This window comes from Diceros bicornis (assembly GCF_020826845.1).
Source record: "Diceros bicornis minor isolate mBicDic1 chromosome 32 unlocalized genomic scaffold, mDicBic1.mat.cur SUPER_32_unloc_2, whole genome shotgun sequence".
Taxonomy (NCBI): domain Eukaryota; kingdom Metazoa; phylum Chordata; class Mammalia; order Perissodactyla; family Rhinocerotidae; genus Diceros; species Diceros bicornis.
In genome coordinates this window covers 177348-204881 of record NW_026690908.1, presented here as the reverse complement: position 1 = coordinate 204881, position 27534 = coordinate 177348, and the positions used below count along the sequence as shown (strand labels likewise).

Genomic DNA, 27534 nt, shown 5'->3' with positions numbered 1-27534 from the left:
TTTCCTGTCTGTATAATGCAGGAATTGGGGCTGCCCACTGTGATGTTTTCTCCTTTTTATAACATGGCTCAGGGCAGTCCTTCTAAGATGCCTGACCAAGGTATGGGCCCTTCTTGCAGGCGGGTTCCAAAGAGGATCTCTGCAGCGACCCTGACCATGGAGTCCAGATGGAGGATCATGACAGCCTGGAGGGATGGAGGGGATGATAGGACAGGTGGCCTTGAAAAGGCAAATTCCAGGATCCCAGTCACCTTGTATTTCCATTTTAGATATTGAATTTACATTTCAAATACCGGCCAGGGAGCTTCCACGAGGGCTGCAAGCATCGTCAGCAAGAGCCAGGCTGGTGAGCCCCACACCTACCTGAGTACTGTCTCAAGGGATGCGGCCCAACCACCCTGCACATACTCTGGGTGGTGGACAGGGCATGGAGACTGGGTGTGGTATAGAGAAGAGGCGGGGTAGAGGGTGGGGTGGAGAAGCAGAGTGGGGCCTAGTGGTGGAGGGACAATGAAGGAGTTGGGCCCCCTAGCTGTGCATGCTGGGAGCTTTTGTTTCTTAACTGCTCCCAGCCAGCAGCCTGCAGGGCTGCAGGACTACAACTCCCAGGATGCTCTGGGCATGGGGCGGTGCTTAGCCCTGGGGAGAGGAGGAGGGCAGTGTGCTCTTTGCCAAGGGCCAAACTGCCCTGGGCTTAGGACTCTGGTTCTTCACCTGCTCCACGTGGACTGAGTCTCAGAGGGATGTGATGGGACGAGCGGGACCAGTGAGTTAGGAAGCTGTGGTGGCTGCATGGGCAGCCTCGGGCCTGCAGAGTACAACTGCTTTTGTCCAAAATAGAAGCTGGACTCGTGCCTCTTCTCCACCGCCTCACTCCTCTCCTTGATTCCTCCTCCCACCTGCATGCCTGTGGGTCTTTCCACAGCCTCCTACCTAGTCCAGGGCCAGGTGCTTCTCTAAATTGCTTATGGGAACTGGTTTGACATCCCAGAAACTTTCCACTTTGCCTGCTGCCCTCTGCCTTCTCCAGCAAAAGTGCAATCATTTCATCAGCTTTTGAGAGAAATTCGCTCCTGTGGCCCCTCTTGCAAGCACAACTTAAGAACTGTGCAGGGTGGTAACATTGGCTGTTGCTTGCCTTTTTTGCAGATGTGGAAGTTGAGACATCCATGAGGTTAATCATTGGTTTCCCAAGGAGCCGCTGAGAGCAGAGGAGAACAACCCATTTCCCAGGCAAGTATCCAGTAGAACGTTTTCATCAACACATTCTAGTGCAGAGGCCTCTGAAACAGCATCCTTAAAATGAGAATAGCTTAAGCATTTTGCCCTTTTGATTGATCACCTAATCTCAGCCCAGGCATGAGTGGCCGGTCTCTCAGGGACACGGGTGATGACTCTGATCCCTCAGGAAGAGACCGGTGGTCCAGCTTTGGGAGAGGGATGTTCAAGGTAGACACCACTTGGGCAGCATTTGAAACCCGTTAGCTTTAACATCTCCGCTTTGGATTCCGGCAAGGTTCCAGGATAAACATGCTTAGGGATAGTCAGATGTACCGTATTCTTTAAAAATTGATTAGATTGGTGAAAGGAACAGAGCATAAATTATCCTGCTTATTTGCAAAAGATGAAATGCAACCAAGACCTTCTTGTTAATTTTTTTCTGCTCATTCTCTTGACTGTACTGTATGCTTGAATGCAGAAACAAAAAACTTGAATTGCCAAATTCTCTTTTCCTGATATTGGTAAATTAACTTAAAAGTTTTAGTGAAAGCTGTGGAGGAAGGGTTAGCAGCTTTCATGATTTACGTCCTCCCTAAAAATCTGGGCGTTGATCTACATGAAAAAACGTCCTTGTTTATATTACATAGCCCAATAGGTTACATTTCTGATTCCTGAATGTGGCATATTATCAAAACAACTGAAAAACCTGGTCATGGAAACTGGACCCTGTCACTTTGTCAAGAATTGCCTCTTTATGAATTAGTGACAAGTGAATTCTTTAACATTTTTGTAAAGAACGGAAGAGAAACTCTGTAGTGTCTCTGAATGTGGCAAGGCGGGGAATTCTCGTTAGACCACATCCTCGGGTTCTTCTCTCATGTTCACTAGGCCCAACTGATAGTCCATGTGGTCAGGTGTAGTGCCACTCCCCTAGTCCCCAGTGTTCCATCCCACACTGGCTTGTGCCCTCTTCAGGGGGTTCTGATGACACTCTTCCACAAATGTTGGAAAGAGACATTGTAAGATGAGGATATGCATCATCTTGAAACAAGGATTAATGTTGAGGAAAGTCTCAGGGTCTGTGTGCTCCGATGCACTGCTCTTGGAGTGTGGCTGCAGTGACCACTGTGCTCCCAGCAGTCCCCACAATTGTTGTCTCAGACGTTTGATCTCCTGGCGCAACCACAGCAGCTGTTGACAGAGCTGGGCACTCATCATGGTGCAGTGTCTTCTGTCATATTTTGTGGCTCTGACCCTCCTCTGCTTGCCTCCTTCCCATTCCTATCTGCTGTGTTGATTGCTTTGTAGTTGTTTCCTAGGAGCCACTGTGTGTAACTGTATTCCACAGCGTCTTTAGGGATCCACCCTCACTACACGAGTCACTGTACAACAGCCCCTTATCCTGGTGTAGCCTGTGTTCATCGTCTCTAGTGGCGCTGTGAAGAACCCTGCTTACTTGGAGCTCCTCTCATTCTCACGCTGCTGAGGCTGCTTACGAAGCTGGGCATCTCGTCTTTGGTCTCATCAAGATTATTCTTTTCATCGATTATTTTGAAGTCGGATACGACTTTGTTAATAATGTGGACACTGGCTGTCACAGGCACTTTTATGTATCTTCCCCAACAGCTCTGTGATGTAGGTCTGTGATCCACATATTACAGGGGGGGACACTGAGGCTCAGAGAGGTCAAGTAGCTTCCTTCACTTCACACTGTTTCTTGGTACATTTTGAGTCTCCTCCTGGAACTCTGCCTCTCAGGAGTGTGCACTTAGCTGGTGTTCCACATTGTGCCTCTCTGCCAGACCCCCTCAAGGCACACGCCCCATCCTGAGTCCATTGTCTGCTTGATGGCAGTCACCCTGCACAAACAGGCTCTGGGCAGGGAGTGGACTAGCGGGGCGTGGTCCTCAGGCTTACCCTGGGCAGGTTCTAGGTTCATTGCGAGAGCTGGAGCAGTGGAAGATACTGACTGTCATTCACCAGGAAGGTTTGTTATGTAGAAATACTCCACTTACTTTTTGCAGGTGTCATGTCTTCTTTGTCTTCATTGCTCCTCTGGGCTTCTCCTACAGTCCATGCCGTGCAGTAACATACATTACAAAGACTAGTGAACATAATACAGTTGCCCTGCACCAACGGTCACATCACTCATTTTTCTAATTGTGAAAGAAATACATTCTGTAAAAAAAGTCAAATTACACAGATCTTTGTTGAGTAAAGTGAAGCCTTCCCCTTTCATCCCCTTCCCTGCAAACTGGCTCCCCTACTCAGAAGGAACTATTGTTAAGAGGTTGGGGTTTATCCTTCTGGACATTTCCTATGAATTTATAAATACACATAAAGATTTTTTAACATAAATTACATAACTGCATCTTTTTGCAATTTGCTGTTTCCCAAACCATATATCATAGACGTCTCTCCTTATCCGTGCACGTCACTCTAACTTAGCTTTTTAGACGTTTTAGAGGTATTCAAAGAACAGGAATACCATGATCTGTTTATTTCTTCTTCGATAGAGATGGGATGATATCCAGTTTCACTATTATACATAATGCTGCAGTAAGATCCTTGTATGGAATTTATTACACTGCTATTCAACCGCTCAATTTGCTTTGTTTCCTTTTAGTCGGAGACTATGATATATTTTTAACATTTTTATGGGAATTATTTTATAGAGAAATTAATTTTATCACTGAATAAAGACATTTATGGAGAAACTGCACTTCAAGGTCATCCATCTCAGTATTCTGGAGAAAAATCATGAAACTTAGAAGGTATTCTGCTTGCTCCATCACATTCTAACAAGTCATGTTAACAATTTAAAGTTGAGTCTTTGAATAGCCTCTACTCTCTCTGTTCAGAAGAAGGATGACTTTTTCTTGTCTTGAAAACTTTTGACTCCAGGGGCTCTCAGTTGTGCTTCAGAGAGGATAAGATATTGGTGTCGTATCTGTTTCTCTTCAGCTGTAGGCTGCATCTTCTAAAGATCATAGAATTGAATATGGTCCAATAGATATATATGATTTGGGTCAAAAATTCAAAGTAATGAACCCAAGATAGGAATCTATACCTTTGGTTCTTAATAAAGAATTTCTTTTGATAGCCTCAAGTCTCTGTGATTACTAGTAAAAACTCACCTATGGGTGAAGAGATGTGGTTCTGCTGGCAATGTCTGCCTTGAACATCCATAGCTAAGTCTGCCACATCCATAGCTAAGTCTGCCACATCCATAGGTAGATTAGACTTGACTTCTGGAAGACCTCTGCCCTTGGTCTTTGACCTGGGAAAAATAAGAATTTTAAAAAGCTGCTGTTATTAACACTCAATACTAGAAATGCCCATTAAAGAGTGATTTTGATTTGGTAAACCAAAGGGAGTATAAGCAGAACAAAGTCTTTAATATCTACAAATTTCAAAAAATTCTAATTTTTTAAAAATATAACTCCATTTTTGCCACAGTTCAAACTGTCTATATATGAATGAAATATCCCTCTGTCCATTTCTTAAGTTGTTTCCATTGATTTGATGGATTTATCCTCTAATCCGGATTCCAAGTGTGAAAGAACATCTTGGTCCTTCAAAGAAAATAAGCCATTGAAATTTGATTTTCTTTTAGCTCGGCCTCCTACAGGTTTGAGGAATAAATTATCATGTAACGATACAATGATTTTGAAATCTAATTGTTAATTACAGGGGTGTAAGGGATGATTGAATGGTGGTTCATCCCCATGGTCAGGGGTATTGTACACATGGACGTGTAAACACGATTCAGGAAGCTGCTTCAGCCCCGTGACATCCCTGAGAACCACAGTGCAGGAGGATCTAGGCACACAGCCGTCTGCCTCGATCTCCTGGGTTACATGTAGATCCAGGGGTCTAGAGAGTGGCTTCAGAGCAGCTACCTTTTATATTTCTCCCCTTCCTTCTCTCCAGCTTATCTCAAACAGTCTTGACTATCATTTGTGTGTGTGTGTGTGTGTGTGTGAGGAAGATCAGCCCTGTGCTAACATCCATGCTAATCCTCCTCTTTTTGCTGAGGAAGACTGGCTCTGAACTAACATCTATTGCCAATCTTCCTCCTTTTTTTCCCCAAAGTCCTAGTAGATAGTTGTATGTCATAGTTGCACATCCTTCTAGTTGCTGTATGTGGGACGCGGCCTCAGCGTGGCCAGAGAAGCGGTGGGTCTGTGTGCGCCGGGATCCGAACCCGGGCCGCCAGTAGTGGAGTGCGTGCACTTAACCGCTAAGCCACGGTGCAGGCCCCTGACTATCATATTTTAAAGTAAGACCAATTATAGTTATTTACATGAGCTGTTTGTTCATTATTGCAGAGTAATAATCAGGCATACCATTAAATATCATTTAATCTACCTAAGTAAATTTGTTGTACCTTATAATTGATTAGAACACTAAATTTAGTTCAGAGTTTGATATTCACCAAATGTGTTAATCTGCTTACAACTGCCATGTGCCTCACTCCTCTTAGAAGTGTATCTTTGACCCATCACAAAAATTTAATGAATCAAATCATCATAAATTAAGATTATGTACTAGCTTTTGGATGATCGGGAGGCACATGGGTCCATTTTGGAAATATGCCCATCTGTCTTTGCTCCCCATGGGAAGTTTCTGGTCACTAGGTCTCCAGGTGTCTTGCACAAGCCCTAGGTCTGTAATAGCTTGGTGCCTCTCCTTCTACTTGGGGTAGAAATAAAAGAAGTCAGAGAGACTTACTGATGTTTTGGAGACTTATGACGTCTACTATGAAGACCATCCATGCATATTGTTCTGGATAAGCTCTCTGTTCCTAAGACTACTAGCTACTTTAAGGGCTTGTCAGGAACTGTGAAAGGTCTGATATTTTACCTTACCTGCAAACCAATAAGTTAGCCTACCGTGGTCTTACAGATGCTGGCAAAAGACACAAGACCCATGGGTCAGAGACAGAGGACTTGATGACACAGCAATAGCAGTGGCCAGAGTATCAGAATTTGCACCAATTCACTAAATCCCACTTCCTACAGGGTGATACACAGTGGGCCAGGTGACATGCAGAAGGTTGCAAAATCTCAGAGCTCAAGGTCTGCTGATCTTTGGCCTGGGGGTTGTTATTTTTATTATACTGGGCAGTAAGCGAGCCTGCCCTTTGCTCCAGAGGAGGTCACTCTTTCTACCTTCCAAAGCTGATAGCTCTACACACATCCTTGAAAAGATAACCTGGTTTCACTGGCTTTCAAAGAGAAGCTTGGATGAGTCTCGATCATCATTCAGTTCTTCTGTTTCCTTTATTGAGATTGTGCAAATATGCTCTTTTCTTTGTGAAGTTCACTAACTTTATTCATACATAAGGATGCTTTTGGTTTTATTTATTAAGTTGAAAGCGTCTTATTAGAGCAAATGATGAAACTATTATGAGTTGGATCTGAAAGTATGCTTTTCCAGGAAAAATGTGAAAGAAGATCAGTGCTCACAGAACTCTGCCACAAGGAGCTGATAGCAACTTAAATGATTTTAATTTGAATACTGTTTTGTACAACTTTCTTCTATCTTCCTTCATCCTCTCTGCTTCCTGTAACTCCCATATGGGAATGGGGCAGTCTCAGGGATTCACTGAACTCATTTACAAAATCCAAATGGTTTTGTCTGTTGTGTTTTTTTTATTGAGGTAAAGTTGACATACATCATTAAATTAGTTTCAGGGGTACAACATAATGATTCAATGTTTGAGTATATGTTGAAATGATCAGCACAATAAGTCCAGTTAACATCCGTCCCCATACATAGTTACAATTTTTTTTCTCTTGTGATGAGGACATGGCTTATTTCAAGGTGAAGAAGAATCAATGATGATGTCATACTTTTCCATATACAACTTGATGAATTTGGACGTAAGTGTACACCCTTGAGACTGTCACCACCATCAAGGCCACAAACATATCCATCACCTCCCAAAGTTTTCTCTCACCTCCTTTATTACTATTATTCTGTGGTAAGAACTCTTAACATAATATCTACTCTATTAGCAAATGTGACATATGCAATACAGTCTTGTTAGTTGTAGGCACTATGCCATATCCTACATCTCCAGAACTTATTTATCTTGATAACTGAAACTTTGTAAACTTTTACCATCATCTCTCCATTTCTCTATCCCCCCAGCTCCTGGCAATCACCATTCTAACGTCTGCTTCTATGAGTTTAACTATTTTAGATTTCACATAGAAATATTTGCCATTCTCTGTCTGCCTTATTTCACTTAGCATAATGTCTTCTAGGTCCATCCATGTTGTCAAAAATGGCAGGAATTCCTTCTTTTTTCAAGGTTGACTAATATTCCATTTCTTTATCCATTTCATCCATCAGTGACATTTAGGTTACTTCCGTATCTTGGCTATTGTGAATTAGCTGCAATGAACATTAGAGTGCAGGTATCTCTTCTAGACCTTGATTTCAATTCCTGTGGGTATACACCAGAAGTGGGATTGCTGGGTCATATTCTAGTTTTAATTTTTGGAGGAACCTCCATACTGTTTTCCATAATGGCTGTACTAGTTTAAATTCCCACAAGGGTTCCTTTCTCTACATCCTCACCACCATTTGTCATCTTTAGTTTTTTTGATAATCGCCATCTTAACAGGTGTGAAGTGATAGCTCATTGTGGTTTTGATTTGCATTCTCTGATGATTAGTGATGCTGAACATCTTTTCATACACCTGTTGGCCATTTGTATGTCTTCATTGGAAAAAGTCTATTCTGTTCCCTTGCTGATTTTTTTTAATTGATTTGTCTTTTTCCTATTGAGCCAACAACAAAAAAAAGAGAACAAAATTTCCAGGCGTTATGGGTGCTTCCCAGTTGATGCAGATGGTTTTGTATTTACAGGGGTACCAAAAGATCATGTTTCGTGCTTTTTCTTCAGCTTGTTATAAGGCCAGCAGTAGCTAGGGCATAACAGATAATCGGGATCTTCTGGGTTTGGAGGTTTACAACATAAAAGAGTGGTAAGGAATTTTTTATTATTCCAAGGAAATTTTTGAGATCATAGTCCATGGAATCCAGGATTGATAGGTGTAGGAGGAAATTAAGGTGAGGATTGGTGATCTGGCATTACTTCTGATCTTGAGGGACAGGTATCTACTGCATGAGTGTTTGAATAAAAATGTTAGAGATCAGTAATTTGTGGTGGGTGAATATGTTTTCTGAATTATTTACTTTTGAACATAACCGTTTGGATTATGTGAACATCTGGGACATGGGAGTAAGTCGCTGAAAAGAGGTGGTTGATAATGTCACTGTTGATTTAACTTCTATGAACACCAAGTGGTCAATGGATTAAGCAAATGAGTAGTCAGAAAACACAGAAATGGTAGGATTTGGGATTTAGTAAAAGACTGGGGGCCGACTGTCCTGAGAGGGAGTGCCAAGACTTGTGCAGTTGAGATTGACAAGGACAAGAAGAGAATAGAATCACACTCAAACAAGGAGGGGGTGTTAACAGGATGGAGGGGGAGAAATGATCTGGAGTAGCCTTGAGTTTTGACCTTGAGCATTCTGTTCTTGATGCAAATCTGCCTGATGACATCCCGGGACACAGGTCAGATCTATCCCCAGAGAATAGAGGGAGGGTGGAAGTACAAAACAGCCAGGATAATTGTCCTAAAAAGACAGGCTTCCTTTATTATTTGACCCACTTTCATGATTTATTTTTGTAGAATAAGAGGAAAAGAAGGATGATAGTCACGTCTTCACAGAGGAAGAAGCGTGACTGTGGGAACCAGTCTAAACCAAAGCCTGGTTTAAGCATCTCCATCCCTTTGAGGCTGTCCAGTGACATATTCGAGAGGCCAGTTACTAGAATCCTATCCCATCCTGGCAATGACAAATCTCTGGGAGGACACCTTGGACCAGCCCCACCAGGTCTGCTGGCCCGAGAGACTGCAAGGACTCCAGGCCTGCAGCAGTGCAAGACAACTGGTAAGTCCTTTCAATCTTGCCAAAGCGTTGCAAAAACTTGCACCTAGTGACACAGGTGAATCCCTGCCAGGTGTGCTCACAGATGGTCTGCAATCCAGGTCCCATGCCCACTCCTGCCGGTCTTCAGATTTGGCAGAGATGATTCCAGGAGCTGATCTGGGCATTTCACAGCTCCACTGCCAACAATTTCTGGTGACTGAGGAAGGTATCAGGAAGGAGGAGAGGGCAGTGAAGAGCACAGGAGAGAGACGGGTGATACCACTGATGACAGACAGACTTGCTAGCGAGGCAGAGAAAGTGAGGGGCCAAGGAGGACGTCCAGAGAGCAGATGAAATGAAGCAGGCATCTCAGTGAGGTCTCTTGGCAGCTTCCCTAATGTTTCCTTGCTTTGAGCTCTTGAACTTTAACATATACCAATACTTTTATTAAACTCCACTGCGTGACACAGAAAATATTGACAGCGGTTTCTTTCTGAGGTGAGAGGTTGGGTTTCAGGTGAGGAGAGCAAGATCTTCTTTTTTCATGCTGTTCTCTCCTCTTCCTTTACTATTTACGTTATTTATTTGTACTTGAATGTCAGCAGCGAGTTATCAACGTCAGGGGATTATTCAGTTTTTCCCCTCACAGTCACAGTAAAACCTACTTAAAGTGGATTATTCTTTTTGTGTAATATTCCAATAGATTACAAAATATTATTTCAAAATTGCTTTTATGTCTATGTCCTCAAATTAGATATATACTTCTAGGTCTCCATTTTTATGTTCTTTGTTGCATGCTAATTCAGAGTTGCATCTAAGAAAATACCAGATTTCCCTCAGGTTTTTAGATCCATATGTGTTGGAAATTTGATTCATGAAGATGGACATGGCAGTTGGGGGATCGAGCTGTCATCAAAAGAGACCTTTTCAGCATCAGTAATCTGTGAAGAACCCACTGCTTGTTGGGATTTAATTTTCTATGTGAGGGATCAAGCTTTCACTATTGGCTCTTCTCTTTCTCTTTGGAGGGAATTACAGCCTTCCCAGTCTTTCTGTTACCAAAAGACTTTACTAGATGGCTGTGCCATGTCAGGAAGGGTCTGGGATGCTGGGAACCAGGATTCAGCCTCAGCTTCTGGCTGTCCTGAGAAGCTTCCTGGAGGAATCCAGCCTGTGTGTCTAGGTGACACTTGTAGCCATCGGAAAGGAGGGGATAACTCAAAAGTGCCAAGCAATTCATCTGGCCCTTGTCTTCAGGGTGTTCCTAAGGGATGAGGTTCAAAATGTCACGTGGTAACCCTTTGAAAGTTCCTAGTCATGGGGTGGGTTCTCGGTGTGAGCTCAGAGCAGTGTCTGTTCAACACTAGATGGGAAGCATTTCAGTATTTTAATTGATAAGTCTGTTCATGCATGTCCATGGATCATCAGTGCTGTGGCATTCCCTGCTGGACACCCCACACCCCTCTCATGCTTCATCTTTCAAAGCTCCCAACAGAAATCACACCCCAACAGGTGGTTGTGATGTAACCACAGCACGAGTGGGGAAAAAAACAGAGGAACCCAGGGATGACACACTTCAAGGGTTCGGACCCAATTGCCCCTTTTGGATGAGATGGTAACACCAACAGTGAGTGCATAAACTGGAAGATTGTCTGAGACCATGGACCTCAGAATGACATGGGATCAGAAGTCACCCTGGACAGCAAGGGAGAGTGTAGGGTCACTCACAGTCCAGGATTGTGGTCCCTTATCCTGTCAAAGCAGAGCTCACCCATGACCATCAGGCCAAGCCAGGGAGGAGGAGCCAGGATGAACCTGAGAGAGAGGCTGGAGACCTTCTGGGGAATTTCTGCCCTAAAGGGAATTGCAAAAGGAAGGCAGGGGTGCTGAGAATCCTAGTTCACAGAAAGCAGTCATGTGAATGGAATAAGGCCCTGCGGTAGCCTTAAAAGCTGTGTCGCAAATCTTTCCCTATGGATTCAAAACGAGCAGGAAAAGGAATTCACAGTCCTGGACAAGGATGCCAGCAGGATTCAAACCTAGGTCAGGGGTGAACACGGAGACCCTAGAGAGGCCTGAGGAGGGAGAGTCCTGCCTGCTTTTAGACCATTTGCAAATGACCTTCCTCGGGCCTTGTCCTCTCCCCGTGCAAGTTTTGATCTTTTTACATTGTTTTCCCCACTTACAGCTGATGCAATTCCAGAGATTGAACTAGAAAACTACAAGTTCCTAAAATTTGCTCAAAAGAAACCTCCACAAGAGAAGCAGAAACTATTCCCTCTTCCTCCAGAATGTAGAAAGGCAGCCCCTGCCTGTGACATGACATGGTCCTGGGTAGTGCTGTTTTAAAGACACCCACATTTCAGTGGTTGTTGCTCTGCCTGTGAAAGTACCTTCAACCTTTAAATCCCAAGAGAACGGGCAGCGGGCTGTGTCTGCTCTGGGAGCAGCTGAATGATACTGAAATGAACTTGTCCTCTGGGTTAGGGGGACTTGGGAGTGTCCCCACTAGCCAGAGAAGGGCCTGGCCCTTCTCCCTTCTCCCATGTACAATAAGCTGATGACCCGGAAGAGTTCTTGATTCAAGGAGAAATGTGAGATTCTGTGTCTCCCTTACATGCCTACAGAAAGCAATGGAACCACACCACAACTCCCAGGCTGTAAAGGGAACAGGACTTTAATACAATATTCAAATATGGCATTTATTATTTACAACACATAACTACTGTCCCTCCCCAATGGGTGATGAGGTGCTGAGGTAGAGATATCAGGGAACTGGGGTGGGTTCGTCCCCACTCTTTTGGGCCTCAGGAGGCCCCAGGAATCAGCTTGCAATTCTCCCCTTCCTGTTAGGTGGGAGGAGCTGGCCCGGTGCATCGCAAGCGTCCCAGCTGTGTCCATGCTGATGAGGATGGGGCTGTGATCGGCCACTGGTACGGGGCTCGGTGTTGGGGCCTGGGGGCTGAGTAGAAGAGTCGGGTTATCTTCGAAGGGCCTCCCTCAGAATCATGGCCCTGCAACCTGTCCCCACTGCATTGGGTGCTCCAGTCCCTGTGCTCAGTGCTGTCAGCCACCAGTACCCCATTTGTCCCTGTCACATGAGCGATCATTTAGTATCACCTATTTCACAGAGGAGGAAACGGAGTCTCAGGAAGCTGAAGAGAGTCACCCCAGTCACAGGACTGCTCAGTAGTGGAGCTGGGATCTCAGTGCCAGCTGTCCAACTTCCCAAGGCCACGCTTAGCTCACTTTACTGAAACCCTAGGAGTAGTCACCCCAGCCCAGACACTCACTCACCCCTGACCTTGATGGTGGCTGGTTCTTCTGAGCCTTGAGTATTCTGCAGGCCAACTAGGCCTGGGGGTCCAGCTGGCAGGACAGGCTGTAGCTACAGGAGAGAGAGGGACCTGTGAGTCTACCAGGAGCCACACCTCAGGTGTCCCCCCACTGCCTGCCCAGCAGTTGGAGTCTGGGTGTCCCAGAGGTTGCAACACAATAAGACCTGGGGCTGACCAGGGAGCCATAGACACATGCTATCTGGACTGGCCAACAGGGAGAGTCCACTCCTGCCCTCACCCAACTCCTGCCCTGCCTCACCTTTCACTCTCGTTGAGCAGCTTCATGTCCTGGAACCAGGCCCCAAATCGATCCTCGGGTTCTAGGTTGTAATTCTTTGAAGCCACCTGGAGCAGCAGGATCTCCCTCATGACTCGGTATTCCTGGGGCCAGAGAGAAGGAGAGGATGCAGACAGGGCCTGGGTGGGGGATGCTGCAGGGGCCTTGTGGGGGGTGAGAAGTGGGGCAGGGAACCAGTCCTGGGAACCATTCTTCCCTCCAGTCCCATCCAGGCTCTACCTGTTCTCAGAATGGGAATAATCAGCCCCTCCTCCAGGATGTTGTCCTTGAAGCCATCCTCTCCTCAACCCACCCGACAATTGGATGGATCTCCCTCTTCTCCCTTATCAAACTCTTCCACTCAATGTAAGATACAGGGGGTGGAGCCAGGAGCTGTTCTGCCCAGAGGGTCTCTGATTTCCACCTCCTTCCCTTCCCCTGCAGGGAGTGCCACAGTTGCTTACTTCAGTCCTTTACTCAAGGTTGATCTCATTCTCCTGGAAGGCAGACAGCCAGAGTCCATCAGACAGAGCCCCCTAGCTTAAGTAGCCCCCTATGCCCACCTCTTATCATGTTGTACTACTGCCAGGTCCCAAGAGGGAGCCGGGGATCCAGAGAAAACAGGACTTGGACCTAGGCTGGGCTCTGGGCTCCAGAGGAGGAGGACAGGGGCGTGACACTGAGGGACCTGGCAGCACAACCCTCTCTGATGACAGACTTGGAGGCTGAGGCCTCAGGCAGAGGGGACTGCTCAGCCACATATGTGCTGCCTGACTTGGGGGGACCCTACATCTCTCTCACCATGGGCAGCATGGGACGGAGAGGCTGAGTCCAGCTCAGATAAAACCTCACGCAGCTCTGCCATCAGGCAGCTCTGATCTTCCCCAGCCTGGGGAACCAGAATGGGTGTCTCAGGCGGAGCCTCTGTTCACTCATCCCTAAGATGGGCCTGATGCCCCAGCTCCCAGGGGCAGCTGCAAGGCTCTCGTGAGAGAAGTGCCCATTGCTGAGAGCTCAGAGCTCAGTTCGGGGGCTCCTGCATCCCCAGGCTCAGGATCCTGGTCCTCCCTGCCTGGTCCCCATGTTCACCCACCTCGAGATAATCACCCATCGCCAGGTGCAGCATCAGCAGGTCACCGAGGAAAGTGCCAAGATAGGGGACGACACCCTGTCACATCGGGTGAGATGAGCCTTTTCTGTCAAGTCGACCCTCTGCAGACCCTCCTTTGAAAAGTTCTCACCCTCAGCCTCCTGGCCCACCCCAGGGTTCCCACGGGGAGCAGCCTAGGACCCTCAGCAGCCTCCCCTCAATTCCTCCTCCCTTCACAGCCCAATAAAACCAGACTCCTGCTCCTAACCTCCCAGCGCCAGCTTCTGGCAAATCACAGGATATGCGGTCCCCGATCCTCCCCACAACAACCCATCCTGCACCAGCTCTTCCAGGCCCCCCTCCTGGTCACTTCTACTGGGGGACTCAGGCACTGTGGCACCAGGAGGAAGGGCCCTACTCTCTTGATTTTAGGCCTCCAGCTGGGAGGGCAGAGCCCCTCCCCCACAGGCACACTCACCTGCTGCTGCTGCTGCTGCTGCTGCTTCTCCTGCACTCTCTGGGGGATGATCTCCGGGGGGCAAACGTGGAGGGCCCCTCCTGTCAGGGTCGAGGACAGTGTCAGCGGGCCATACTCCCCTCACCCCATTTCTCTCCAGCACCACTGGCCTCCGACCCTGGACATCTGACTCGAGTCAACTGGTAGCAATGCCACTCCATCCTCCAAGGTGTTGTGATTCTAGAACAAGCCCAGCTCGAACTCTCACTCTGAGTGTGAGCTTGGGCTTGTGGCCTGGCCTCCCCAATCCTCTTTCCTCATCTGGAAGATCTGAGAACTCCAGCTACCCTACAGGTTCTCCTGAGGACTCAGTGGCATATGACTGTCATCGTTGTCCTCGCCCTCACCCCTCCGTGTGGAGCAGGCGGAAAGCTCCCACATTCCTTTTCTCCCTCTTATCTCATCACCACCGTATGAGGCCTGCACCACACAATCAACATCCCTCCCTTCCCTGATGAGGAGGCAGAGGCCCAAACAGGGGCAGTGAGTTGCTCAGGGGCCCACAGAGGAGAGGCCGCTTGCCCCTCCCAGCCAGAGGCCCTGTTCCAACATCCTCACCTAACCCCCAGCCCCACCACTGACCACAGTACTGTCCCCTGAGCTCTCAAAGCGTGATCCTGGGCCAAGCCGTGGATGGAGATGAAGGGGTGTCTTGGGAGTCTGGTTGAGTGGCTCCTGCCTGCCCCAGTCCCATGGAGTCTCTGGCCCCCGGGGTGGAACAGAGGCCATGCCAACGCCTTCTCCTCCCCAAGGAACCCCTCAGGATATTCCCCTGCTCTGAACTCTTTCTTTATCCACTCGGGAACCGGACACCCAAGGTGCATACTCTGATCCACAGGGAGGGGAGTGACAGGAGGCTCTGCTTCCTCATTTACGTCAGATCCCAAGGTCCTTTCAGCAGTATCCACTAAGAATCCATCAGTTGCCTAGACTCTTCACATAAGCCACCTGGGGCATATGTCATTGCCAACTGGGCACTCAGGTGAGACTCCTGTGATTGACTCAAGTGACTGCTCTACGGGTCCAGTGGGGAGTCACAGAATGCACACACATCTTTCTCTGGTCCAGATGTTCAGACCCAAGGATGAACAGACTGTTTGTCCACGTGGGCCATGGGAATCTCCTGTCGTTCCCAAACAGGGTAGCCAGGGTGCCCTCCACTTTGAGACTTGGTGAAGACAGAAGGAGCGGCAGGGGCCTGGCTTCTTGAGGACAGGTTTAGGCTGAGGGCTAAACCCACCCCAAACACCCAACAGCCGGGAAGAAGCTACACCCAGCAGGATGGACATGCATGGAAGCCAGAGACCTGCTGACGGCACCAGCTCGGCAACTCCTCCTGGAACAGCCCAGCCAACACCACTGTGTCCCACGACCAGGGCCTCCTGCCCACAAAACACACCCCGCCCACCCATGGACCAAACAGATCCCTCTGTTTGTTAATCTGGACAAGATAGACATGAATGTTTCAGAGAACGTTCAAGTGGGAAACAATCAAAACCACAGAATTTCCAATCCCCCTCCTCCCACCCCCCTCCTCTCTTTCCAGACCCCGAGTCTCCACTCTAACTTGGTCATCAGTTTTCTGCTCAAAGACTTTTCTTGGCTATAGAGCTCCTTAAGTTTCTTAGAGCTCTCCCTGAGGGGAGGGAAAAGAAGGAAGGATAAATTTAAGAATGATGTGCGGAGTCTGAGTGCAAACCCCTTTTCTTTGCAAACCTGAGAGTTTCAAACAGACTGGAGGAGTGTTCTCACTGGGTTCCTCTGAGCGCTAAGGTCTCGTGGGACGGGGAGGGAACTCTCCTGTTGGTCATTGGGGTCACCATTCCGCAGCTCTACAGAGCACCTCTGTTTTGACCGCTTTGAGTTTCAACTGGGCGTAGAGTTCTGTTGCCATAAACACTTGAAAATCTCCAATGTGGCTCAACCCTGGCATTTAGGGAAACTGAGTCCTGAAGCAGAACTGGTGCACTAAGGACCCAGGGAGGCTTAGAGATCCCCCACCGAGGCACAGGCCCTGTCCCCAGCATTTGCTGCCTCCCAGGAGTTCCCACTTGACTGAGGGGGCAATGGCAGACATACGAGAGATCCCCCATCCACCTTGATCCTCCTATGGAGAGGGGCCTACCCACCGGGAAACATCCGCCCACGTGTTCTTCAGGTGGCTTATGGAGGTTTTCTGCAGAGCAGAGATGACAGCACGGAGCGAGGAGAAGTTCTTCAGGATCTCGCACTCCTGGAGAAGGGAAGAGAATGAGCTGTGAGGTGGGGCGCTGGAGACCCGCTTGCTCTGGCTTCAGTCCCCTTCTATTTAAATCTCCCCTCCTGGATGAGACAGATGCTCAGGGAGCCCCAGAAGGGCACATTTAGGACCCAGAGAGTAACACTCACAGGGAGGAGAATTTTAGCTCAACCCAGGGAAGGAGCCAGGGAGGAAGTGAGCATCCTTGCACTGGGACCTGGAGTCAAGGTCAGCGGGCCCCTGGCAGGAAGGGCCTAGGGACTGTGCAGGGGCTTAGACCACACACTGCAATCCTGGGAGCTGATAAAGGTGGAAAGGCGGTTCCCAAGGCTCCAGAGAGCGGCTCCACTGGGCCTCCCGCAGCACACCTGGGCCACCTGGATCCAGCGCTCCACCACCCTCGCCTGTCCTGGGCCGTCATGCTCGGGTCCCCGAGGCAGGTGGTGACGATGAGGCTGACCACCCTTATGAAGTGGTCGACGGTGGCCTGGACGGTGGGTGCCAGGTGCTCATTGCCGGGCTTGTTCCTCTTGCCCCAGGTGGAGCCCAGGCACTGAGAGGGCACCACCTTCCGGAAGAGCTCCTGGGGAACAGGGGGAGTGTCACTCAGCCCTGCCACACCCCAGCTCCGTGTCTACCGCCCCCAAAGTGCCGCACAGGGGTCACGGTTTAGAGCTGGAGCTCAGGAAGCTCAGGATGTGGTCTGAGCCTTGTGAGAGTCCCTGGGTTTTCTTCTCCTTCCACTGCGGGCACCCAGCACAGGATGACCCAGGACCCAATACTGGCAGGGAAGGGAGGGGGCATTTGCACCCAGCCTGTCCTGGCTAACTCCAAGCTCCAGACGGTGGCTCAACTAGGCTCATCCCAAGGGGGCATCTTCGACCACCCTGATGCCCGCTCTGGTCCCACTCCGATTCTGATGCACATTTCCCTGCGGCAGCTACAACCACAGGCTTTGTCTCCCTTGTAGTGAAGTACACAACAGGTCTCTAATAAATGCTGAGGCTGTTGAGCCTCCTGAGCAGCCGGTTGGGCCACCAGGGACCTGGCTGCACACAGTGAGTTCCCCTCCCCCACTGATGGGCCAGGCTCCGCGCAGCTTTCCGTCTCTTCTACCTCATGGAGCCGGCACAGCCACTTTGTGCAGCAGGTCCTGTTAGTGTCCACCTCTACGCTCTGCAGGTGGACAGCAAAGCCTTGGGGGTTCAGAAAGTTGCCCAGGTCGTACGGTTGGTAAGGGGGAGCGCCAGGATTTGGGCCCAGGTCATAGGAGTCTGGATCAGGTCTGGGGCACTGATGGCAGAGGGAAGGCCTGCCCCTCCGCCCTGAGAGCCCAGCTGCTCACCGCATCCATCACGGTCAACTGCTCCGCCACCAGCTTAGGAGGGAAGGCCGTGAGGTTAGGCTTCTTCTCACGCTCCTTAATGGCCACAGGTGGAGATGGACTTCCCACTAGAAGTGATGGTCCAGGTGACTCCAGCTCAGCAGCTCCCACTCCTGCTGGAGCCGACGTGGGCCCTTGCTCCAGCTCCAACACTGCTGAGGGAGGGGACGCTGGCTCCAGCGCTAGAGGGGGTGGTATTGACGGAGCTGGAGCCAGCTTTACCTCCACCACTGTCCACTGCCCTGCTTCTGCCACCGGCTGGATCTCTGCAGCTGGCGCTGCAGTGAGATAAAGGGAAAGGTTCACCCACATAGCTGACTTTCCACGTGTCCTTCTAAACACAGGAAAGATCCCATTTCCCTTCCGGGAATACCCAGCCTGCAGTCCCCCTTACCATCTGGCTCTGCCTCAGTAGCCTCCAGAAGCTCACACCGGGCAAGGGAAAGAGGGTCACGGCAGCTCAGCTCCGAACCAGGCAAGGTGACCTGCATGTACATCCCCTTTTGCTTGAAAAAGGGACAGCCCCAGCCTGGTCCCGCCCTAGTTCTGGTCCAAGCCTGGCACCTCAAGGTCCTGAGTGTGGAGACCCTCTGCTCCTGCTCTCATCTCAGAGCAGCACTGGTGGTGCGGGTGGCCTCGTGCACCTGCCCCTTGTCTAGTGAGTTGGTGGAGTCGAAACCATTGGGCAGCTCCTCGACGACCTCCTGAGAGGAGTTCTGCAAAGACTGCCTGGGAGCTGGGCCAGAAGGAATCAGCTGCTTACACACTGCCACTGGGGCCGACCCCCAAGAGAAAGTCTGCTCCTCAGTTCAGGCACAGAGGGGCATCCCTGCAAAGAACTGTGGTCAGGGAGGGAAAGAGATGAAACCTCTAGGGCTCGGTAACATATGAGTAGAAGAGCTCACCTTCTCACGCTGCCAGCCATGACCCTGTATGAACATGACAGACCCACCAGGCTTCCGACACCTAACTACCAGCTCCTGCCTAGGAATGACCCACCCCTCATGCCCTGCCTTCCCCCCTCCACACAGACACATGCACACACACACACACACACACACACACACACACACACACACGAAGAGGGGCAAGGAGTGTGGGGCTGATCAGGTGGGATCACAGTTGTGTCCTGGCCTGCACTAGCCTTTCCTGGGCTGCCCCGTTGTTACCTTTCGCTGCCTCCTGCCAGATGCCCAGAGGCATCGGGGATGAGGGCTGAGCCAACATCGGCAATGACAAAAAAGATTCTCTTTCTGGGCTTTTTTGAGCCCAGCTCCTCCAAAAGTTCGGATACAACAACTAAACATCTTTGTCTGTTGACTGTCTCCAGTCAAGTGGGCTGGATGGGGGTCTGTGAGTGCTTGGTTATCAGAGTTCTAAGATCTGTTGAGGTCTATGACCAAGGAAGTGAGGTCATTTTTCAAGATTCCATTACCTGGGCCACTTCCCTCAATCAGACTTGTCCAGAGCTGCCCCCTGCCCCCAGGCTGCTCACCCTCCTCCCCCATGTCATCTCCTGAACTGTACACAAGGAGCCCACACAGCCCTAGCCACAGCTCCCTGGAAACCTCACTAGGATCCTAGCTTTAAGGAGACAGAGATGAATGCAGATCTCCTTTTTCTTACCAGTTCTGCATCCTGGGAAAGTCACTGTGTCTCTCAGGTCCTCCTGAGTCTCCAAATCGGCACCATGGGGATCAGGCAAAATCTACTTCCTAGGGGCGTCACCCAGTGTATATGAGATAATATCTGTTACCCCTTTGGGCTGGTGTCACATATACCTAAGACCCAAACTTAGAGATGGAAGAATAACAAGGAGGGGTGGGAGATAGCACAGAACACCACTCAAAATAGGCCTGGGTTCCAGGAATGTGATATTGGGACAGTGACTTCCAGCTTGGCCTCATTTTCAGGTCAGCATCATGAGGGGTTTAATACTAATGGAAATTCAGATATTGCCATACTGTGGCATAAAACTATTCCATCGTTTACTGCTTTACGTAGAATGAGAGCCAAGTGCCTCATCTTGGCTTATGAGTTGGGCAGCCTCCACAGTGGTACCCAGTAAGCCCCACCCATGATATAGCCATCCCTTTGGAACCACTAGGTGGTTAGTAACTGGCTTCTGAACATAATAACAACCAAAGTGATGGGATGTTTCATCTAAATTTTAACTAAAAATGTCTCTCACTTCCTTTTACTCCCTCTCTCATGTTCCATCTCTCTCTCTCTCTCACTCTGTCGAATCCCTGGAAGTGAGGAATCAAATACTGGTGTTTTGGTGCTGCCCAATGTGGAGGTCTATAGAGGGGAGAAGCAAGGGAGTGCCCAGGCCAACAGACAGAAAGAAACTCAGGCTCTCAGTCCAAACTGAACCCTGAAGGCTGAGAGTGACCTTGTGGGCCAGTCTTCCTCTAGTCAAGCCTCAGTTGAGGCCACTGCCCCAACCTGTTAAACTCATTGAAGCAGAGGCGCCCTGCTAAAAACTGCCTGATTGCTGATCCACACAAATTGTGAGATAGTCAACATTTGTAGTTTTGAAATGCAAGGTTAGGGGCAATAAAGTCAGAAAGGGAAAGGTAACTGACACAGCCCACCAGGCCCTGGCCCTACCTTCCACCCCAGCTCCTGTTCTCTCCTCTCAGCCTCCCTCCAGCCGCACTGGCCATCTTTCTAACTTCTTCTGGCCAAACTCACTTCTGCCTGTGAGACTTAGGACCAGTGGTGCCATCTCCGTGACACACTGCTCCCAGACTCATGCAGAGCTGGATCCCTCTTGTCATTCTTGTCCCATCAAATGTCACCCCAGTGAGGCCTTTCAGACCCTCCTACCCAGTGACCCCCAGCCCTCCCTCACAGCCCCCTGCTGTGTTTCTCTACAGCACTTGCTCTTTTCTTTCTCATGTCTTTGCTTTTGTCCCTTTCCCCTCTAGACTGTGAGCTCTTGGCACGCAGAGACCACTTGGTCATTTTCATCCTACACTTCACCCCACCAGGGCACCTGCCACAGGGTGACTGTTCAGTGCACAGCTGCTGAATGAGTACATGGGAAGATCTTGCACCCTTCCCCCTGCTTATGACCAACTTTGATTGTGGAGATGAACACTAGTAATAGGAGGTACAAGTTGTTTCTGAGGCAGGGGAACAGCCAGAAAGACTTCTGTTTGACTCATCACTGCTCCAGGAGCTCTAGCAAAGTTCGGTGGACACCGTGTAAATTCCAGGTTTACAGCAGAAGGACTTGATGTATATATGTTATGTAATGGTTACCAAAATAAGTTTAGTTCACATCAATCGCCAAACAGAAATAAAACATTTTTTCTTGGGGATGAGAAGTTTTAGTATCTACTCTCTTAGCAACTTTCAAATATACCACACAGCAGTGTTAACTTGCACAGTGCTGTATATCAAGTATATCTCAATACAACCGGAAAAGAAAAAAATCAAAAAACTCACTGGCCACCACTGACAAAAGAGGCTGCCCACCCCCTGGTGTCCAGCACTACCACTGCAACCCAGGGAAGAACTCCACCAAACAGAAAGGAACCTTTCTTCAGGTGTCCTCAAAGCAGAGGCTCTCCAGGGTCCCAGGGTTAAAGGAGCAGGACCTGTTGGCTTCGAGGGAGTGGGAGCAATCTCGGGAGCCTACTTTCCCCCACTCTTGCTGTCCCCCACCAGGTGTCCTCTTCACTCCTGAGGCATCCTAACCTCCCCCAGGACAATGATTCCCCCTACCTCCAGATGAGGACCCTGAGGTTCCCACAAGAATTACTCTTCTCCCTGGACTCTGGACTTGGTGTCCAGTGCTCTGGCATCTTCTTCCTTATCCCCAGTTCTCATGTATCCAAGCCCCCAAGCCGCCTCAGTTCTAAAGGATCTCCAGGGGCTGGAAAGCATTTACTCAGGGTTTCAGAGCACAGTAGGTCATCGACAGAGAACCCAGTCCAACAGACATGTTGTGAGTGCATGGAACACTTGGAGTCACCCACTGGATGCACTCCACTTTATACAGGAGGATCCTCACTGAGGTCTTCTCTGCTCTCCCCAATGCCTACACAAGGGGGAGGATGGGCTCATCACAGCTCTGGGTGACCACAGAGGTGGACTGCAGGACCCCAGTCCTGTGCTCCCCAGGCTGGGCCACGGATGGGTCTGGAACAGGTAGAAACCTAGGAACCTTACACATTCCTCTGCCCATCTCTGGGGCCCCGGGCACGTATCTAGGAGAACAGATGTTACTGCCCCGTGGGAGAGTTGCCTGCAACTTCTCTCCCTCCTGCCTCTTGTCACTTCCCCCGTGTTGGCTCTTTCTTGACTGCACCTCCGTGGTCCCCACATGAGAAGTCAGTGAGAGTGGGTGTGCTTGTGCACATTCGATGATGAGGAGAGGAAAATGACCCCATATGGAGAGGGGTGGGCAGCAATCCCCTAGGATCTTAATGCCTCTCATTGCCAAAGGAAACCTGAGGGAAGGGGTGGAGCCTTGGCCAAGGAAGCTGGAGCTCTCTCTAGTCTTCAGGACTCTGACCACCTCCTATGGTCTGGGACAGTACTTGCCTCTTTCTGGGCCAGTTTGCCAACTGTACAGTGAAGGGTAAAATGTGCAACAGTACAAGCATGTGCTCGGCCACGACAAGTCATCAGGCCCCATAGATACATTAAGTACGCTTTAAGTGTATTGAAGACATTAATATTGCTGTGCAATCATCACCACGATCCATCTTCAGAACTCTTCTCATCTTGCAAATCTGAAACTCTACACTCATTCATGAAAAACTCCCCATTCCGCCTCCCCCCAGCCTCTGACAAACACCATTCTACTTTCTGTCTCTCTGAATCTGGCAATTTCAGGAATCTCATAGAAGGGAAATCACACAAGGTTGTATTTTTGTGACTGGCTTATTTCATTTAGAGTAATATCATGAAGGTTCATCTACGGTGTGCCATATCTTAGAATTTCCTTCCTTTGTTAATAATGAATAATATGCCATTGTACGTATATTCCACATTTTGCTCATCCATACATCCCTGGACTGATACCATAGCCAGGCTCAAAACCAAGCCCAAAATAAAATGGGGCCCCAGCCAGATTTTTATCAACGGTCTCCTGGAGACTACTTTCTTAAACCATGTCCCATGTGATATTTACTAAGGATCTAATCTTGGGCCGTGAGTTGTTTTTCAGAAACTCCGTTTTTCCTCCTTGAGCAAATTTCAACAGCTTTGAGCCAGTGAGACTACAAGACAGCTGGCAAGACTCAAACCGCTACTGCACAAGTGACTGGTGGATAACCTGGGAGACCAAGAACTCCCCTGCCGATCATGTTAAGAACACCACCTTTTGAACATAGGATGTATGACAGAACATTAAAATCTTCTGCACTTGCACAAAATGCCTAGGACTGCCCCCAACCTTCATGCACCCGCTCCTTTTTCCTTAAAAAGCCCTTTTCAACAGCCCATCGGGGAGAAAGATTTAACCTTTGTCTCCTGTCTCCTTGCTGGCCAACTTCGTAATAAAGATTTTTCCCTTTATTACGAAGAGTGGGTAGCCCATGGTTGGCTTAAGGGGTGTTTGGGCAGTGAGCCCTTCGTCAGTTACAATACTTGTGTGGTTTCCATGTTTTAGCTATTATGAATAATGATGTTATGAACATGAGTGTTGAACTATGCCTTTGAGAACATGCTTTCTACTCTTTGGGGGGTATATACCCAGAATTGGAATTGCTTGATCCTATATAATTATATTTTTAATTTTATTTTTGAGGAATTGTTATATTGATTTCTACATCAACTATATATTATATATTCCCTCCACAGTGCACAAGGGTTCCTTTTTGTCCACATCTTGGCCAACATTGGTCCTAGTATTTTTCTTCTTCTTTTTTTTTTTTTGGATAAATGCCATCCTAATGAAGGTGAGGTGGTCTCTCGCTATGTTTCTGATTTACATTTCCCTAATGATTACTGATGTTGAGCGTCTTTTCATATGCTTATTGGTCATTTGCAGATCTTCTTTGAGGAAATGTCTATTCATGTACTTTGTTCAATTTTTATTTAGGTTGTTGTTTGTTGTTGAGTTTAGGGGTTCTCTATCTATTCTGGATATTAAGCCCTTGTCAGATACATGGTTTGCAAATATGGTCTCCCATCCTGTGGGCTGTGGTTTTACTCTGTTGATAATGACTTTTGAGGCACAAAACTTTAATATCCATGAAGTCCAGCATGTGTATTTTCTTATTTTATTGCCTGCTCCTTGGGTGTCATATCCATGAATCATTACCAAGTCCTATCTTGTAATGTTTTGTCTTATGTTTTCTTCTAAGGGTATTATAGTGTTAGCTCTTACCTTTAGGTCTTTGATTCACTGGGAATAAAGTTTTGTATACAGTGTTAGGTAAGGGTCCAAGATTATTCTTTTGTATGTAGATATCCAGTTTTTCCAGCACAACTTGTTGAAAAGACTTTTCCCCATTGAATAATCTTGTCACCCTTGTCAAACATAATTTGATCGCATGGGTGAGGGTTAATGTCTGGGCTCTCAATTCTGTTTCCATTGGTCAATATGTCTGTCTTTATGCCATGACAATGCTGTTTTGATACAGTAGATTTGTAGTAAGTTTTCAATTAGGAAGAATCAGTCCTCCAACTTACTACCTCCTTTCAAGATTATTTTTGGTATCTGGGCTTACTTGAGATTCCATAAGAATCTTAGGATGGGTTTTTTTATATTTTAGCACAAAATGTCCTTGGGATTTTGATAAGGACTGCACTGGATTTGTTGATCTCTTTGGATAATGTTGACATCGTCAGAATAAGGAGTCCTCCAATCCATGGTGAGGGGATGTCTTTCATTTCTAGTAGTGCCAGGTGGCTGTTCAGGTTGAGGGGGCGGCACTCCTTGAGGTAGTAGTGCAGAAACCCACAATGAATGAATGCATGTATCTTTACACATTAGTTTTTTCATGTTCTTTGGATAAATACGCAGCAGTGGAAGAGCTGATTGTATGGTAGTTCTAGTCTTAATTTTTCGAACAATCTCCATACTGTTTTCCGTAGTGGCTGCTCTAATTTGCACTCCCACCAGCCGTGTACGAGAGTTCCCTTCTCTTAACATCCTCTCCAACACTTGTTTCCTGTGTTGTTAATTATAGCCATTCTGATAGGTGTGAGGTGATATCTCATTGTAGTTTTGATTTGCATTTCCCTGAAAGTTATTGATGTTGAACATCTTTTCATGTGCCTGTTGGCTATCTGTATAACTAAATTTAAGTCCACAATTCCATCAGTCAATGCCCCTTGCTTAAAGTTATTTTCTGTTGACATACTATTAATACGTTGTTATGAACTACAGTCCCTAGTTTAAGGACTCTTTGTGTTGTACAGTTCCATGGGTTTTGACACACATATAGTGACATGTAGCAACTATTACGTACAGAACAGTCTCACTACGCTAAAAATCCTCTGAGCATCAGATTAGCGCTTAATAGCTTTTTAAAATATTAACAATTGTCAGAATAACTTAAATTTTTACGTTGAAAAGTGTTCCACAGGTGCTAAGTTGTGTTAGTCTCACTATTAAGATCACTATTAGAAATAATGAAAAAAATGAACCCCTACATAAATAGCAAAAACCATAGAATTTTAAAGATAAAAAGGATCTTGAAGATTAGGAAATCTCATATTCCTCAAGACCCTGCCCTCCAGTCTCTCAGCTTTCTGTGTCATTTATCTGCTGACTCTGCTGAGGAGAAAGAAATTGATAAAGAAAAACAAAGCCAAAAACAAATATTGGTTCTAACTATTCCTCTTGAGCCCAATTTAATCAAGCACGGCTTCTTTTTTATTGCCTATTTGCATCAGGAACATAATTACTAGCTAGAGCCTAATTTGAGACTATTCATTACGAATGAAAGATGTCATATCTAAGAACAGAATGGAATTCACTGAGGCTTTATTCTTGGGACATTTGTAGGATTAAGTCAGGACACACTGTGAGAGTAATAAATAAGTTCTGTATATTTTTCTTCTCCAAGACCATGGATTTCAGCCACACTTTATACTCATGTACTTTGCAACAATGAAAAACAATTAAACACTGACCTTGAATATTTTGCCCTCAGATTCATTAGTCTTTAAAACATAAATTGAGCAATTTAAATGTAGATGACTAAAAGACTATGGAGACTTCTAGTATATCACATTAGGTCCTTTAGAAGTGAAGAATTGACTTTATAAAGCATTTCTATTCCTTCTCATACCTTGACAATAGTGCTACTGTGACTCTGTTTTAAAGAGGATAATGGCGGGCTTTACTTTAATTTGTACTTTTTTTTTTAAAGTACATTTACTTAATATTTCTCAGTCTCTTGAAAACTTTTATCATTAAGCTCAACCTTCATTTAAATCAGCAGACTTATTAGGTGAAGGCAACATGAACATTTACTTGCAAACTCCTCAGAAAATTACTAATTTAACCTTTACTTTGGATGATCCATTGTAGAACTCAAACTGGATGTATTCGTCAGCCACCTCAAAATGGCTCTTAACTATGTGTTCGTACCTTTACCTGGGAAGATATTATCTGAGGGTAATTGTTCTTCCCAAACACTTTCTTTACCTCAAACAGCAATACTTCCAAAATTTTAAGGAAAATGTGGGCAATTTGGTGAAAACTAAGTGACTTAAGTTTGTTTTAGCATGCCAATGAAATTAAGAAAATAAGTATTTTGATTATTATTGAATTTAAAAATCAGAAATGAAGAAAACAAACTTTGTCCAAAGACATTTCTGCAAGTGAAATCCTCTGAGAAACTGACAGCTAGCCTCCTGTTTTAACCACTAAACCATAAGAAATGTAATACCGTGGGCAAACACTTGAGAGTCATCACCTACACACACCCCCAACACCATCAGGGCCACAGATCAGGGGAAGGAGTCAGGGTAGGGGAGACAGCTGCGCACTCAGCATCCCTCCTTCCTGGGTCAGAACTTGGTCCCAGCTGCTCGCTGTCTAGTCTTCTGGGGAAGCAGAGAATTCTTCTGGGGACACAACACACATCGGGTGTTAAGGATGTCATTGTCCTTTTTTAAACAAATTTTAGATCACGTGACGTGCTTCTCAGGACAGGAGGAGCCGCCTCAAGGGAAGACAGATCTTCTCCAGGAGCTGAAGTTCATCCAAGGAGAGCAGAGTCTAGGGCTGCAGAGCGCCACTGCTCTCCATCTCAGGGACACGTCGGTCTCCAACACCTCACCCCCTCCCGACTGGCCCCCAGCGGTTTCCATTGTATCCTCGGAGGCCCGCGCATGCGCAGGACCGGCGCTCATAGCGGCAGAGGCGCCAGCGAGCTGGAGAGCCCCAGGCGCGCGCACTGGAGGCGGGGTCCCTGGTGCTGAGGTGGTGCTGCAGGGGTTTGTGTGGTGGGAATCGGCGGTTTCTGGATCCTTTCTCCAGGATTTTCAGCGCTGGGGAGCTCTCCTTTCTACAGTGTGGAGGAGCGCTGGGCAGGAGG

At 47.5% G+C, this 27534-nt stretch overlaps 1 protein-coding gene and 1 long non-coding RNA gene across 8 annotated transcripts in view; one reads left to right on the top strand and one right to left on the bottom strand.

Moving 5' to 3' along the window:
• Window positions 1–8173: 8173 nt before the first annotated feature.
• Window positions 8174–27263, top strand: LOC131402228 (uncharacterized). The gene is made up of 3 exons (XR_009218437.1): window positions 8174–8222; window positions 8934–9195; window positions 27124–27263. It is a non-coding gene; the product is annotated as an uncharacterized LOC131402228 (long non-coding RNA).
• Window positions 12029–27534, bottom strand: part of LOC131402219 (ral guanine nucleotide dissociation stimulator-like) — a 31426-nt gene continuing 15920 nt past the window's right edge. For 3 of the 7 annotated variants that reach the window (XR_009218420.1, XR_009218424.1, XR_009218423.1), the window contains 5 exons: window positions 16526–16629; window positions 14358–14437; window positions 12772–12893; window positions 12472–12562; window positions 12029–12136 (listed from right to left, as the gene is read on the bottom strand). Coding sequence is in view for 2 of the 7 variants with exons in the window: in XM_058537104.1 (XP_058393087.1) it covers window positions 12526–12562; window positions 12772–12893; window positions 14358–14437; window positions 16526–16535 (249 nt within the window). In the remaining 5 variants the exon portion in view is untranslated. Of the gene's footprint in view, window positions 12137–12471; window positions 12563–12771; window positions 12894–13587; window positions 13958–14357; window positions 14438–16525; window positions 16630–17751; window positions 18240–27534 lie in introns of those variants that run through there. The other 4 variants (XR_009218421.1, XR_009218422.1, XM_058537104.1 and 1 more) reach the window with 4 other exon arrangements.